At 35.1% G+C, this 16,628-nt stretch overlaps 1 protein-coding gene across 4 annotated transcripts in view; it reads right to left on the bottom strand.

Moving 5' to 3' along the window:
• Window positions 1–16,628, bottom strand: part of Kcnab1 (potassium voltage-gated channel subfamily A regulatory beta subunit 1) — a 444,167-nt gene that overhangs the window by 63,437 nt on the left and 364,102 nt on the right. For all 4 annotated transcript variants that reach the window (XM_004834500.4, XM_004834501.4, XM_087186405.1 and 1 more), the window contains exons 6-7: window positions 15,239–15,283; window positions 13,154–13,197 (exon numbers count right to left, since the gene is read on the bottom strand). In XM_004834500.4, coding sequence (XP_004834557.1) covers window positions 13,154–13,197; window positions 15,239–15,283 — 89 coding nt within the window. The remainder of the gene's footprint in view (window positions 1–13,153; window positions 13,198–15,238; window positions 15,284–16,628) is intronic.

Genomic DNA, 16,628 nt, shown 5'->3' with positions numbered 1-16,628 from the left:
ACAGTAACTGTTGACTTGTGGCAAACATGGACTTATGGCGCCATCTAGTGCTCAAATAATGGCACTGACCTCAGGATCAGAACAAATAAACAGTCTGCTTAGAATTTCTGGGAAGAGAGGCATAAACAACACACAATTATAAGATCTAGAAGGAATATTTAATCTTCTAGTGCATGAAGAATGATTACCAACAATTATCAAAAACTTTTAGAGAATGATGATCTCATTTAACGGACAAAATAAGGTGTCAGAAATTGACCATAAGCTAATGGATATGTGTGAGCTGTCAGAGAATTTAAAATAGCTATTTTGAGGAAGCTAAATGAATGTCAGGAAAACACAGAAAATTCAGTAATTGGTCAGAAAAACTTAAGACAGAGATTGAAATAGTTTTTTGAAATGTCCGGGAGCTGAAAAGTACAATGAGTGAAATGAAAATGAGTTAGAAAGCCATCAATAGTGGAATTGGTCAAATGGAAGAATCAGTGAGTTGAAGATAGGCTATTGAAAATACACAAAAGGGCCAGGGATTTAGCTCAGTAGTTCCACTGCCTGCCCTGCAAGCACAAGGACCTGAGTTCGAGCCCTGGTACCAAAAAAAAATAAAATAAAATAAATAAAAACACACAAAAGAAAAAATGAAAAGGAATGAAGAAAGCTCATGGGAACTTTGGGAAAGTAATAAAAGAACAAATACTCAGGTTATTGGGGTTCAAAGTGTCCTGAGAATGCCAAAGGAGTAGGAAATTTATTCAGAGAGATAACAGAAATTTTTCCAAATCTAGAGAAGGATACAACTATTCATGTAAAGGAAGGTCAAAGATCATCCATCAGATTCAACTGAATCAAATCTACCCCAAGACATATCAAACTCCCAAAGATTAAAGACAAAGAGACAATTTTGAAAGTAGTTAGAGAAAAGAAAGAACATATAGAATGTTTTAATTGACCTAACAACAGACTTCTCAAAGGAGCCTTGCATTCCATGAGGAAGTGGGATGATCTATTCACAAGTTATTCACAAGGGGAAAAATCCTGCCAACCAACAGTACTGTACCCAGCAAAACAGTATTTCAGAAATGAGGGAGAGACAAAGACATTCTTATACATACAAAAGCTGAATTCATCAACACTAGATCTATTTAATAGGAAATGCTAAAAGAGGTTCTTCAAGTTGAAAGAAAAAGGCACTAATGGGTAAGAAGACATTGGGAAGTGTAAAACTCATTGGTAAAATAACTTACCATATAGAAAAATTTAATATTCTCTATATAAACATGATGCATAAACCACATATATATTTAGTATGATGACAAAAAATAATAAGAACATATTAAAATGTTAATAAATAGGCAATATAAGAAAATATGAGACATCAAAAATTCAAAATATGGAAAGGAATGGAGTGAAAGTATAGAGTTTTAAAATTCTTTTTTTTCTTTCTTGTCTTTATGAGCAAAGTTAAGTTACTATTATTTCAAAACAACTTGCATTGAGATTCTTTGTTAACCTCATGATAGCCACAAAGCCAAAAATAATAAGCAAAGAATCAAAACACACTACTACAGAAAAATCACTTAAACAGAAAGGAAGATGGAGATGAGGGAAAAGAAGGAACTGCAAAAAAAAAACCCCAAAACCCTTATAAAATAAGTAATAAAATGGCAGTAATAAGACCTTACCTATCAATAATTATATGTAAATGGATTAAATTTTTTAATTAAAAACATAGAAGTCCTAAATAGATTAAAAAACAATGCTCAAACTAGGTGTGATGGTACATGCCTGTAATCCCAGCACTCAGGAGGCTGAGGCAGGAGGATGACTGTAAGTTCAAGCCCAGCTTAGGCCACATTGTGAGTTCAAGGCCAGACTGATCTACACAGTGAAACCCTATCTCAAATAAATTAAAAAAAATTAAAGATACTCAATTATATAATATTTATAAAGTTCATTTCATTTGTAAGAACATGCATATACTCAAAGTAATGAGATGAAAAAAGATTTTCAGAAAGCTACATTTTTTATCACAAAATAGACTTTAAATCAAAATCAGTAAAAAGAGACAAGGCCAGTCATTTTACAATGATCAAGTGATCAATTCGTTAAAAGGAAATAACAATTATATGTATATATGGTCATTAAATATCAAAGCACCTAAATAGATAAACATTAATAGGCATAAATGAGACACAATTCCAATATGATAACTGGGAACTTTAATACCTCTCTTTCTACAATGTACTGTACATATCATCCAGAAATAGTAGTTAAACTGCACCTTAGACCAAATAGATTTAACATATCTACAGAATGTCCCATCCAAACAGCTGCAGAATACATGGTCTCAACAGATTATGTAATATTCTTCAGGATAGATCATATTGTAGGCTATAAAACAACTCTCAACATATTTCTTAAAAATGAAATCATATCAAGTATCTTTTCTGAGCACAATATAATAAAACTAGAAAATAATAAGTAAAAATTTGGAAACTATACCAGTACATGGAAATTGAGCAGCATGCTCCCGAACACCAATAGATGCTTGGAGAAACTAAGAAGTAAATTAAAAATTTTCTTGAGACAAATGGTAATGGGAACACAACAAAATCTGTGAGATACAGCAAAGCAGTACAAAGAGGAGAGATTACATAATAAATAGCTACATCAAAAACAATAAAGATTTCAAGTAAACAATCTTATCATGAGCCTCAAGAAACTAGAAAAACAGGAAGAAACCAAACTCAAAGTCAGTAGAAGGAAAGAAATAATAAAGATCAAGGTAAAAATTAATGAAAGAAAAATTTAAAAGATCAATGAAACAAAGAGTTTCTTTTCAAAAAGCTAAATGAAAGAGATAGAGAAGGGACAGAGAGGAGGGGAAGGGGACATAAAAAGAATTAAGATGAGGGCTGGGGATTTAGCTCAGTGGTGCCACACAAGGTCCCTGGCACCAAAAAAAAAAAAAAAAAAAAAAAGTTAAGACATGTTATGTACATGTACCAATTCTCCAGGATGAATGTACTCATTATGTGCTGCAAACATGTACTAATAAACATAAAAATGAGGATAAAATTGACATATCCTCAGCTAGACTAAGAAAAAAAGAGAAAACAAATAAAAATCAGAGTCAAAACAGAATCATTAGAAATTATTTTAAACAACCACACACCAAGAAATTTGATAATCTAGGAGAAATAGATAAATTCCTGGACATCTACAGTGTACTAAGAGTGAATCATTAGAAATAAAAAACCTGAACAGACCAAGCATGAGTGAAAAGATTAAATCAGTAATAAAAAGAAAGTCTCCCATCAAAGCAAAACTCGGGATCCTATGGCGTCATTGCTGAATCCCACCAAACATTTTATAGAACTAATATCAATTATTTTAAAAAGGAAAATTGAAAATTTGAGACAAGTGATAATGGAAACATAACATACTTAAACCTGCAGTGTAAATTATTCCAAAAATTTGAAAGGGAGAAATTCTCTCAAACTCTTTCTATGGGGCCAGCATTCCTCTGATATCAAAACCAGACTAGGACACATACACATAAAGAAAGGTCTAGGCCAATATCCTGGATGAACACAGATGCAAAATTCGAGCCAACAAAATGCTAGCCAGCTGAGTCCAACAGCACATGAAAAGATTATAAACCATGATCAAGTGGAATTCATCCCAAAGATGCAATGATGGTTCAACATACGTAAATCAATAAATGTTAAACAGCATATCAGCAGAATAAAGGACAAAAAATATAAACATCTCAGGGCTGGAGATTTAGGTCAGTGGTGCCACACCTGCCTCATAAGCATAAGGTCCTGAGTTCAATCTCTGGTACCGGAAAATAAAAATAAAAATTAAAAAAAGCATCTTGGGCCGGGGATTTAGCTAAGCAGTTGCGCCGCCTGCTGAGCAAGCACAAAGACCCGAGTTCGATCCCCGGTACAAAAACAAACAAACAAAAAAAAGCATCTCAATAGACACAGAAAAGCATTTAGTAAATTTCAACATCTGACCATGATAAAAAATATCTGAACAAATTAGATATAGAAAGAATGTACTTCAATATAACAAAGGCCATATATATAACAACCCCACAGTTAGCATCATACTGAAAGTGGAAAAGCTGCAAGCTTTCTAAGATTGGGAATATGGCAAAGATGTTCACTTTCACCAGTTTTATTCAACCCACAAATAGTACACTAGAAGTCCTGGCTAGAAAAATCAGGCAAGAGAAAGACATAAAAGGCATCCAAATTGGAAAATAGGAGTCAAGTTGCCACCAAATTGTGATATCATGTATAGAAAACCCCAAAGAATCCTCCAAAAGATCCTATTAGAACAAATAAATTCAGCAAAGCTGCAGGGTACAAAATCACAAAAATCAGTAATATTTCTATATGCCAATTTTGAGCTGTTTGAAAAAGAAATCAAGAAAGCAGCATTACTGTTTACAATAGCTACAAACAAAACAGAACAAAAGGAATACATTTAACCAAGAAGTAAAAGATATTTATAATTAAAGTTATAAAACAATGATAAATAAAACTGAAAACTAACAAAAAATGTAGAAAATGTCCCATGTTTATGGATTGAAAATGTTCATAACACCCAAAGTGATATACCAATGACATTACTCAGAGGACTAGAAAAACATCCTAAGATTCATATGGAGCCACAAGAAACCAAGATAGCCAAAAGCAATGCTGAACAAAAAGAACAAAACAAGAGGCATTACACTGACTTCAAAACAAACTATAAAAACTACAGTAATCAAAGTGACATTGTATTAGCATTAACAGACTCATGGAACAAAATAGAGAGCCTAGAAGTAAATTCATCTCTACAGCTAACTCATCTACTATGAAGTGCTAAAATGTGCACTGGGAAAATGATGGTCTTTGCTACCATTTCTATTATTCTCTATTTTTTGGGGGGAGGGGGGAACAAAAACACTAAATACTATAAAGATTTAAGAAATAATATAAAGGAGAGAATGAGAACTTAAAAAAAGAAAAAGAAAGCCTGGAACTAACAGCTTATGTTTTCAGCCCACAATTCAGTATTCAGAAAAAATTAATTAATTTAAGTAAAATTAATACTTCCTTGAAATAGAATGTATTATATATAATATTATGCAACCAAAAGGAGGGCAGTGTTTAAGAATCATTTCATCTCATTTCCATGAAGCATAGCATTTCCTTATCAGCCTTTTAATTCCTCAGGAAGACTGGAGATTTTTCTCTTTTTATTATAAGCATAAAATTAATTGCCTGTTAAATGAGGCTGTTATAAATTTAAATTTGGTTCATTTAAATTTGGTTTTCAAACTGGTTTATTGGACAGCCACAATTACTTTTCTGACAGGAAAATGGAGTACTTGAATATAGCTCCGGAAATATTTCCATTCATTGAGAAGTGATTGTCTATGGTGGCACTTGTTAAAAGCTTTGATGAACAGATTAGGGCAGACAGTGTTCTGAGGTCTATAGCCTGCTCTTCCAAATCTGCTGGGACTCAGGGTTGGGTCAGCACCAGCTATCTTAAGGGGCAGCTTGAAATTAAATTTACCTTAAAAAGTACTATGATATATGGGGAAATTTACATGCAGTGTGGAGGTAAGGGATAACCAAGCAAACAGATAACAGGGCAGCAGAAGGTTTGAAAGGGCATTCTGCACCCTAGCATGCTTGCGATCGTTGACCTCTTTGTGACTTATTTCTCTAATTTGTATTAAGGGTGACAAAATTTTGTCGTTCAGAATTGCTGCTTCAGAGAGTGATGTGAAAGATATTTGACAGAAACGTATTGTGGTAATTATAATGTGATATTCAAGTTTGAAAAGTTTCAGAGGAAGAGAGCCAAAGACTAAATGGCCAAACTTTCCTTGGACCCCTTGGGTTATGGAGAGATATTTAAGTTCTGACCCATGTCTGGCACTAGAAACAAGTGTCTTCCTTTCTAAGAATGTCTGACTCCCCAGCCCTCAACCTTGTCCCACTCCTACCCTGTGACTCTTCCAAACAGCTCAGTGTGGGCTGAGAGCAACTAGAAGAGACTGAGTAACTTGGCACCATTATAGTATAATGCTGTATGATCAAGTGTTATGCAGATTAGGCATGACCTGAATCATTTATTTTTCATGCCACAAGCATGTATTGAGTCCCAGTTAGATTTGAAACTATGCCATACTCTAGAATATAAAGAAACAAAGACACAATGTCAGAAAGAGTCAGTGGTGCATATTGAGGACAACTATTGGTTTAAGTTCATTGTTGAAGGTCATAATGTCTACCCACAAACAATGACATAGACTTCATACAAAGGTCCATATATATATATATGAATGTATACATGAATATATATTCATATATATGTACATATATATATATATATTTGTGCAAAGATTCAAGTGTATTCATGAGGAAGTATGTGCCACACCAGACCAGAGGCCCCCCACTAACTCTGACTCTGAAGTGGAGAGGAATAAGATTGTACCCTGAGGAAACGCTAGCCACATTTTGAAATCTAAGTCATAAAGTTTTGTAATCCAGGGTATGAACTTTGGATTTTATTCTATATAAGATTTTAAAACATTGACAAAAGACCAGGGAATGATAGTGAGTTAAAAGGAGGTGATTAAACAGGAGAAATAATATGAGCAGATTTCCATTTTGAGTTGATGGCTTTGCCTATTGAGAAGGACCCATAGGGACAAGAATGAAAGCAGGGAAAGAGAGTAGCCAGGAAATGACTGCAGCATATCAAATTTGTACTCATTTGGTGAGGTATGTTCAAATTCAGGACAAATTGTGTAAGTAGAAATAAAAAAGCATGTCTAGTGTTATGGATACAGGGTGTGGATGTCAGAAGAATCAAAGATGAGACTTAGAGTTTTGCTTGAGAAGTGACATGACTGTTACTAAATGGGGAATTAGGGAAAAGAACGTCACAGGTGGTTGTAGGATTAAGATTCAGATTAAATCTGAATGGCTCATGTCTCCCTTATGGAGCTCTTGGCAGTTGGATGGGCCAGAGTGAGGAGGTGAGGCGTAGAGTTTGAGAGATGCACTAATTGAGGGGACTAATTCGAGCTGGTGTGAACGACCTTGTGATGTCACTTAGATTTTCTGAGCCTCAGTTTTCTAATCTTTCCAAGGATGAAATGGAGCGAGGATCTTTCTGCCTTGATCTTTCATCTGGCTGCAAATCAAATGAAGGAGTCCATGGGGCCAGAGATTTAGCTTGCAAGCACAAGGTCCTGAGTTCAATCCCCAGTACCAAAAAAAAAAAAAAAAAAGAAAAGGGAGTCGTGCTTTTTCCTATTTGGATTTCCCATTTAATCATGTGGAAGTAGGAAAATTATAGGAATAAAAAGATGTGCTCAAGGAATGTCTCCTTAAGAGCCATTTAGGATTTTGCTCTAATAAACAAGTAGCCATGTTCTACCACCATTTAGCTAATGTTTTCTTGAACACTGGCTTGGGCCCAGGTATTGTTTTAAGGTTAAGAGGATATACAAAAATGCATTAACCTTGGCTCCAGAGGGCAGGTGGGCTGCTAATCACAATCCGTGGAATGCACTCACAGAAGGCACTTTTGACTTTAGACTGTCCTTGGCACTAACCCAATGTCTGTGGGAGGTGAGTTCAGGAGGTGCAGGAGAAAGGCTCCCTGCCCTTGCAGAGATATCTCAAACTGAAATGGCAATTCCTCAAAAGTGCACAGGATCATAAATTATGTAAAGAAATAGCTTTCAAGTGACCATAATAAAAAATAGCCCCTAAATACATTTTTTCTTTTGAAGTTCTGAATTTTAACAGGGATCGTATTGTTTAGAAGATGAACTTTAATTCAACTTAAGCCTGTCTCACAGGTTCCTAAACTAATTTCTATACTTATTTCAGACTTTAAATAATATGCTTATTTCCGATTTTGCATGGTTAGAGCTATTTCGGCTATTCAGTGGTGTAGGTTTACCTGTGTAGAAACAAGGACATTTGTAGTTTGGCAATTCATATTTGATTTTTTTTTTTTTTTGTACCAGGGATTGAACTTGAGACCCTGTGCTTGCGAGGCAGGCAGTGGAACCACTGAGTTAAATCCCTGGCCTGTAGTTTGGCAATTCTACAAGGGTTCTACTTCAATATGTCATGCCATCACCTTTTACATTTACCACATGCTTGCTTTCCTATCTAGCTTTAAAAATAGTGCAATAAATAATGTACACTATTTCCCTATTTAATTTCCAATTTCATTTCAGTAGACCTTTCAGTCATAATTGTTTGGGGTTTTTTTGGTACCAGGGATCGAACTCAGGACCTTGGGCTTGCGAGGCAGGCGCCAGAACCACTGAGCTAAATCCCCCCCCTTTTAGTCATAATTGAAGACACTTTTACTTCTTATTTTTAAAGACTGTGCTGTATTAGAGTTACATGTGAGACTGTTATGAAACATGGTAATCCTGGGTGTATGTAAGTGTCCATGGACATCGTACAGTGGAAAGGAATCCTGCAATGGATCCTTTTGTTCAGAAATTTATTCTTTAATTAAGAAATCAATTATCTTTTCTTTTAAAATTCAGTATAGGATTTGACATTTGACATTCACTAAAAAGTTTCAAGCTGAGGGTTCTCAGTTTATCTTCTCTCCTGCTCCTACAATGATAGTTTTTTTTTTTTGAATCACACTACAAAACTGTTGTCTTCATGTGGGCAAATGTAGACTTAGACATGGCTTAGCCTGTAAAAGCACACAAACAATCTACTTATTTTTGCAATGTGATTTATCAAACCGTTTCTTTGTTTTTCCATTAAGTTTATTGGTAAATTTTAGGTACACAATATAGTTACATTCATTACTGGGATCTTGTACCTTTACATAATGAATCTTGGTTCTTATTTTTTCCCCATACCCCTGCCCTCCCTTTAACCCCTCCACCCCTCCCTATTCACAAAGACTTTGTTTCCATTTTTTCCTTTTCTCATATTTTTTCTTTTCCCTTCTTTCCTTTCCCCTACCCCTCCCACTTCCCCTACTCCTTTAGACCTTTTCTTTCTATTTCACAATATAAATTATATATTTTAATCCTTATTTACACTTTCAGTTTCTCACACCAGAGAAACTATTTGGTGTTTACACATTTGTGTCCTATTTATTTCACTTAAGAGTATGGCCTCAATGTGCATCCATTTAGCTAGAGATGTCTCTAGTTTCTCTCAAACTGTTTCTTTTCCTTTATATTAAGCACTAAAGGAATTTGATCTGCCAAATTCTAATGCTGGCACAAATTGGGACTTAATGGAATGTTTGTAAAATGACTGAATCAATAAATAAGAATTTTAGAGCCTAAAAAAACCTTGGGGTTTTTAAATAAACACACTAATAAAATTTCTTCTCCTTCCTTGCAAATCTAAACATAACATTATACTAACTATATGTAAATCGAGGGCTTTGGGATCAAAGAAAAGACCATTCATATGAATGCTTTCAAATTAAATTATGCACAAATCAAGTTTATTTTATCCTCTGTAAACTAACTCAGATGTGCAAGGTCACCCAGCACACAGGTAGCCTGAGTTCTACATGAATTGGACTTTGTCTTATCTCTTACCAGTGCTTCTGAAATTTAATGTGCACATGAATCTCCAATGTTGAATAAGGTCACCATCATCATAGGAAAAGAACCAGTGAAATCCAAGGATAATTATTTGTAAACCTTATCAAACTTTAGTTTGAGCTCAGAAATCTCATGTCTCTGCTTTTCTGCAAAATTCGCTTATCTAATTTCAGCCTGCCTCCTTTGGAGATGATTCTCTTATGCTCACAAGCCTTTGTCTTTGAGTGAATCTATGAACTTGAAAATAACACTAAATAATAACAACATAATAAGTGAACTCAGTTGGAAAAGTTTGAATTTTTTCAGGGGTAGTTTGAATTTTAGCTGAATTGGTTTATCTATCCTCAGAGATTAGATACCAAGAGAATTACTGACTTAAACGAAGAAGAAATTTAAGGTATTTCTATTAAGTTACATGAGGCCTAAAGAAAACTGATTTGGGGGGGGGGAATTCTAAAAATTATGCACACACACTGGTAAATGTGAAAGCAATGGAAATTTGATGGAGAGGATAGTGGCAAAATTCCTCCATTCTCAGGCCTGAGAAGGGCTTTTGTTTGAGAGAGGAATTTGGTAGCTTTCTCTAGGGGTAGGAAGCAGTCATTCATTATGGCAGCTCAGAATGCCACCTATTTAGTAGAGTGTCCTTATCCTATCAGTTGTACCTCTAAGAACAATGGTAATGCTAATGACAAAAATGACATTAATTATGTATTATTATGTACCATACACATTGCTCCATATGAATTAAGTAATTTTAATCTCCATGTAGTAATCACATGAGATAGGAATATTTGTAGTCTATTTTATAGTCAAGAAGACAGTCTTAGTGAGATCAATTAACTTGTACAACATCACACAGCTCATAAATGACAGAGTTAGAACTTGAACAAAGACCTGTCTGATTTCAAAGCCCATATGCCTACAAATATAATAAAAATCAGGGGCTAGGGATTTAGCTCAGTGGTGACACCACCTGCCTCGCAAGCACAAGGTCCCAAGTTTGATCCCTATACACTCCCCCGCAAAAAATCAGTGAGAAATACTAAACTCATATAAAGACTTTGGAAACAATAGAATGATATAGTTAAAGGTGTGTGTGTGTGTGTGTGTGCGTGTGTGTGTGTATGTGTATTCTGAGATTTGGCTTAAAAGGTCTCTATTTTAAATTAAATGATTGAATGTTGGAACTGTCTTTTTTCTACTGCTAGTCTAAAATATTTCAAAGTAATCATGTTTATAAGTCAATAAAGATCTCTATCTTCCAATTTGAACATTCAAATTTGAATATCCTCAAATTAAGCATTATCTTTTAGATTAGGTTCATGGAGAGAAAAAGCTCACAATAATAGGACAACCAGGGAGGAAATGTTTGCAACATGTAAAACCAAGAGTGAACATCACTAGTATATAGGGAGCTCCTGAAAATTAATTAAGACCAGGATAAATAACTCAAAAGAAAAGCAGCTTAAGAATACAAACAGCTGATTCTCAGAAAAGGAAGTACAAAGTTACAGAAGAAGCTTAACTCACTGACAAATAAGTTCACTAATCAGTAAATAAATAAAACCTACTCATCTAGCAGATTGGTACATTTTTTAGAAAGCAATTTTAGGGTTAAAATATGCCTTATTCTTTGACCTAATAGTGCCCCCTCTACAATCTATCCCATTAATTTAAAAATGGTCACTTATATAATTCTATGCCACAATAAAAACTGGAAATAACTTATAAATTGTGTGTACAAAATATATTTGAATTGAGGAAAAGCCAGGTTCAGGTGATATTTGTAACCTGCTTCTACTGTTTTAACATGTATATTTTATTATTTTTAAATGTAAGTGAATGTACAGATAGGTGGATAGGGAGATGTCAGTGTAATTTAGGAAAATGTTGGGAAGGATGTACACCAGATCGTCAAATTGTAAGATAAGATAAAATGAGCATAGACAGGATTTTACTACTTTACTTTACTTTTTATTTATTTATTTATTTTGGTACTGGGGGTCGCACTCAGGACCTTGTGCTTGCAAGGCAGGCATGGTGCCACTGAGCTACATCCCTGGCCTTTTATTTTTATTTTTTAAAGTTTTGGGATTAAAAGTACATTCTGCTTTTGATAGTGATGGTGTTTCATAAAATTATTACTAAAGAAGGAGATAATCATCTGTCTTGATTAATTATGAACATTAAATTGTACTATCTGGTATTTTTCATGATATATTTCATAAACTAGTACAAAGATATTGGAAACATATGGCAGGCCCTTTAAAATTTTTATTTATTGCAAAAGGTGAAAGTATAAATTTTTAAATTATATAGATAAAGAAGAAATAAATAAAATTACTTAAAACTCTCACAATCTTCACAATGAAGTAGAATAGTACTACCTTATTATATAATAGTCCTTACAGCCTGTTTTATTTCAATTATACAAAACTTTTAGTAATTTGCAAAAGCAATGGTGCCATGAATCAATTACCCAGTAGTAATTTTCTAGTTTTTTCCTTATGCATATATTTATGCTCTTTTAAAAAACTGGTAGTCTTAACATGTGCCCACACAAAAGCTTGTACACAAATGTTTACAGCAGCATTATTCATAATAGTCCCAAAGTGAAAACAATCCAAAGGTATATTAATTGATAAATGGATAAACAAAATGTGGTATCTCCATACAGTAAAATGATAGTTGGCAAAAAATGAAGTACTGTTGCATGCTGTGACATGGATGAATATTATTCAAAGTGAAAGAAATCAGTTACAACATATTGTAGATTGCATGTTCTCATTTGTATGAAATGTCCAAACTGTCAAATATCGATAGAGAGAAAAATTAAATTAGTGGTTGCTTGGGGCTTTGGGAGAGGGTAAGTGTTAAGAAATGACTTCTAATGGGTACACAGTTTCTTTTGGGGTTAATGAAAATGTCTTAACATTAGGTCATGATGATTATTGCACAACTCTGTAATTACACTCAGGACCAATTTATCTTTCAGTGGGTAAATTTTTATGGTATGTGTATTACATCTCAGTAAGTTTTCAAAAAGTTTTCTCTTTCAAAAAGTTTTCTGGAGCTGGCACACAGCTGTAATCCCAGTACTCTGGAAGGCAGAGGTAAGAGGGTAGCAAGTTTTAGGCCAGCCTGAGCAATTTAGTGATTAAGAGAGACTTTGTCTCAAAAAAGAAAGAAAGAAAAAGAAAGAGAAACGGCTGGGCATGCAGCTTAGTGTGGAGGCCCTAAATTCAATCTCCAGTACTGGGGATGGGGGAAGTCTTATAGGAGTACTTTATTTCAATAGTAGAAGCTGTACAGGAGAAGAGTTTAGACAGCTGACTTTTGCCTTTTGTGGTCCCATTCTCCCTATATTTTTGTGCTCGTCACATTTAACCTGAGGAAGAATCTTGCTCGACTGCAGTTATTTTCATATAGAATTTTCCCCACTTTCAATGTAGTTTGGACCTACTATTTAATTGATACTCAGGAGCCCACAAATGAAAATAAGATTGAAGCAGCAGTACCCACCTTCAATAATATGCTTTCTTGACAACCCTCTTTCTGTTTCAGCTCTGTAAGGAAAGGGAGATAAATGACTCTGAGCGGAGGTGTGCATTTCAAAAAATCTTGTCTCAAAATGCAGAATAATAGTCATTCTTACTTAATCTGAATTGCTCATTTAATAGCCTGTTTTAGGCAAACTCCATACCACTGGATGCTGAGGAGAGAAAGTGAATGGGCAACATACTGAGCAATCCCCTTTTCTTTAGGGACCCATGAGATGAATTAAGCATGACAGTCACCATAGCACTAATATCACTCAGCTCTAGGTTCAGGTTAAAAACTCACCCACATGCTCCCTCTCTGTAAATAATTTGACACAGTCCTAAACCACCTCACCTTGTTCTTACCCAGTGTAAAGAAGAAAAAAGTGTTACATAAGTTTGTGAGTTTACTAAAGATGACCAGCCTGCTGAGATCATTAATTTATCTGACAAAGGAAGCAAATTTGAAAGTGCCTTTGACTCCCAAAGAAATTTAGCAACTATTTTCCCCTAAAATGTGATGAACCAAGTTTTTCTTAAATTAGTACTCTAAGAAGACAAACCTTTAGTTAGTTTTGGCCTCCCTGACACATGCCAAACTCTGAACAATTGGAATTGTTGAATTTTATTTTATTTTTAATTTTTATTTTTTTTCATACTGGGGATCAAACTCGGGACCTTGCACTTGGAGGCAGGCGGCGGAATCACTGAGCTAAATCCCCTGTCCTGTTGAATTTTAAAGTACAGATGAAATGTTTCTTCAGCATCAATACTTTTAGCAGCCTCTATTTAAAATATAGCAGTTTACTATTCACTTTTGTGAATATGTCCATATTCTGTATTTTCATAAATATGTTAGATAATATTGCATGTAGCACTCTACTTGCAGCTTGGTTCATTTCCTGTTTATTCATATGCTGTGGGCATGGTTTTGTGCACTGCTGCAAAAGTAACAAGCAATGGCACAGTGAGTCAGAGGACAGACAATGAAAATCCTTATGTTGCCTTATTTATTTATTTTTTGGTTCTGGGGATCGAACTCAGGTCCTTGCGCTTGTGAAGCAGGCAGCAGCACCACTGAGCTAAATCCCCAGCCCGGTTGCTTTATTTTTTACACTAGGGAATAAAAATCTAAATTCCATCTTTCTGTCTTCATATCATCACTAACAGCCTCAAGAAAAACTATAAAATTAAGTGTGTGTGTATGTGTGTGTGCACATATACATTGTAATCAGAAGGTTTCTAAAGAAAGGCTTCTGCTTCTTTTTTGTATACTATTTCCTATCAATTATAGGGAAGTAATAAGATGTGCTTGTTTAGTTCCATTTTTGTTAAGACTGTAGCATTTTTTGAGATTTCCATGCAAAGCATAGTGCCAATCATTGCTCTGGTGTATAGAATAGCTTGCAGTTTTCTTACATGTTTGTCAAAAAGTCCAGCCTTCTGGTTCTTGTTGAATAAAGTACGTACCAGTTCAAACATTGGCAGACAGGCCCATCAGAAACTAACTCAGCTTGTGAAATATGTTCTGCGTTCCACAGCAGAGAAAGGACCTCTCTTTCAATGGCCTGACAGTGAGTGATACAGGTATAGCTTCCTGTTATTCTCCAATGAGATAATTCTTTGGATCAGCACTTTGAGAGCCCTTTGCAGAAATGATCAGAGACTTAATGGAGTCAGACAAGATATTTTTATCTTTGTGTTCTGCAGAAGTCTCTGGGGTTTGGCAGATTTGAGTAGCTTTTCTTCTGTGATGCTTTTTGCTTATTTTCTTTTCCTGAAATTTGAACTCTATTTTGGAAATCATTCTAAATTTGACACTGATATTTAAAAAATCTACACAAATCACTTAGTAACAAGTAGCCTCACACAAACTTTTTTGGAGTATCTTGCTAAAATTCAATCCTGGGCTAATTGCTGTTTCCTTAGCATAAGAAAAATAAATTCACTTCTCTAAGTCAATTAATTTTAGTATAAGTTAGATGTAAAATAGTTGCTATAATGGATCAAAGCCTGAATTATGGGTTGTTTCTTATCCAGCAGGGAAAATAAAAGGTATTTAACTTACTTTCCACCCCAGTAGAGCTTAGTTGTTATGACGAGGCTGGATCTCCTGCATGTCAGACAAACACAGAATTAGTAAACATGCTGCAAGTTATTGGGCTGAATCACATTATCACTATAGCACCAGAAAGAATTTGTTATTGTACCTCACATTTTAAAGAACCTATTCATGTCACTGAAATGTAAAGGTAAAGGGAAGCCAGTGAGCACTGACTTAAAATCAGACCCCAGAGGAAGGGGATGAAGAGAAGCATCTCTACCTGGAGCTGCAGGAGGAGGAGGGTGGCAGTGGCAGCAAGCCCTGAGTGGTGATGCAAAGGGCAACTGAGGGTAGGTTGGTTTGAAGGGTCAGAAATGTACAGGAAAATATAAGTGAAAGGACTGAAAGGATACATTGCTTCAGCAGATCACATGAGAAACCACTAATTAGCACTTATTTAGTGTCTGGCGTAATGTTGACAGCCTGTGAACTTGTCCTGGGAGAAAGTCCTCTCTGCCAAGGACCACAGACTCTTGTTGCTCGGAGTTATTTTCCTCTCCAAGCACCACAGTCACAGGCAAGAACTGACCACATAGAGATATGAGTGATGAGGTGAAGTCTGAAAGTCAATAAATATTTTCTTTGAGTGTCTTATTAAAAAAAAATGTCATTTTAAGAAAATAGTTCTAAAATCTTTAACTCATGGTTCTACCACTTTACCTATAAGAAAATTAAATGTGAAAATCTTGTCAACAAGCTTGTTACCTTCTCAAGACCACACCCAAGGGCAGAAATGCAGTTGCAGTGTTATGACCATGGAATAAAAATATGTCTTGAGAACCACAGGCATGTAATTTAATCGGGAGGCAGAGCTCAGTGTAATTTAGTTTCTCTAGGTATGTAATTCAATTGAACTAGTCTAAAGAAAAATCATTTGAGATTCAAAGGTTAAGACCAAACTTTGGGATTATTTCAAATAAAACATTTATAATTCTATCAGCAGTGGAATCGATGCCTTGAGAGGCTCAGCGTGATTAATGATAACCAATGGGGAATGACAGTGACAGTTCTGACAACTTGGTTACAACAAGAAAAATTTGTTGCAAATGTCAGCAACCCCATCCTACTGAAGATAATTCCCTGAAGAGTAATTTGAGGCATGGTAATGGAACAGATATATGCACCTGGAGATTACACACCTCAAAAGGGCTGATGAAGTTTCTGGGCTAATCCATCAACCTCTTGATACCTGTTATAATAGCACTTTGCCACAGGAGACCCAGATCTCCTTTCACAAACACTTTCCACCTTCAGTAAAAAGCTGGATGGAGTATTATTAAAAACAAATGAAGCTTTTCCATCATTCAGAGCAGTTAGGGCTGCCAAAGATTCATATTCTATCCAAACACCACCA

The sequence above is a fragment of the Heterocephalus glaber genome, unplaced genomic scaffold (assembly GCF_053883595.1).
Source record: "Heterocephalus glaber isolate CG9 unplaced genomic scaffold, H.glaber_assembly_v1.0 deba00001504, whole genome shotgun sequence".
In the NCBI taxonomy this organism is placed as follows: domain Eukaryota; kingdom Metazoa; phylum Chordata; class Mammalia; order Rodentia; family Bathyergidae; genus Heterocephalus; species Heterocephalus glaber.
Note: the sequence above shows the minus strand (reverse complement) of the source record. Positions and strands in the feature narration are given on the sequence as shown.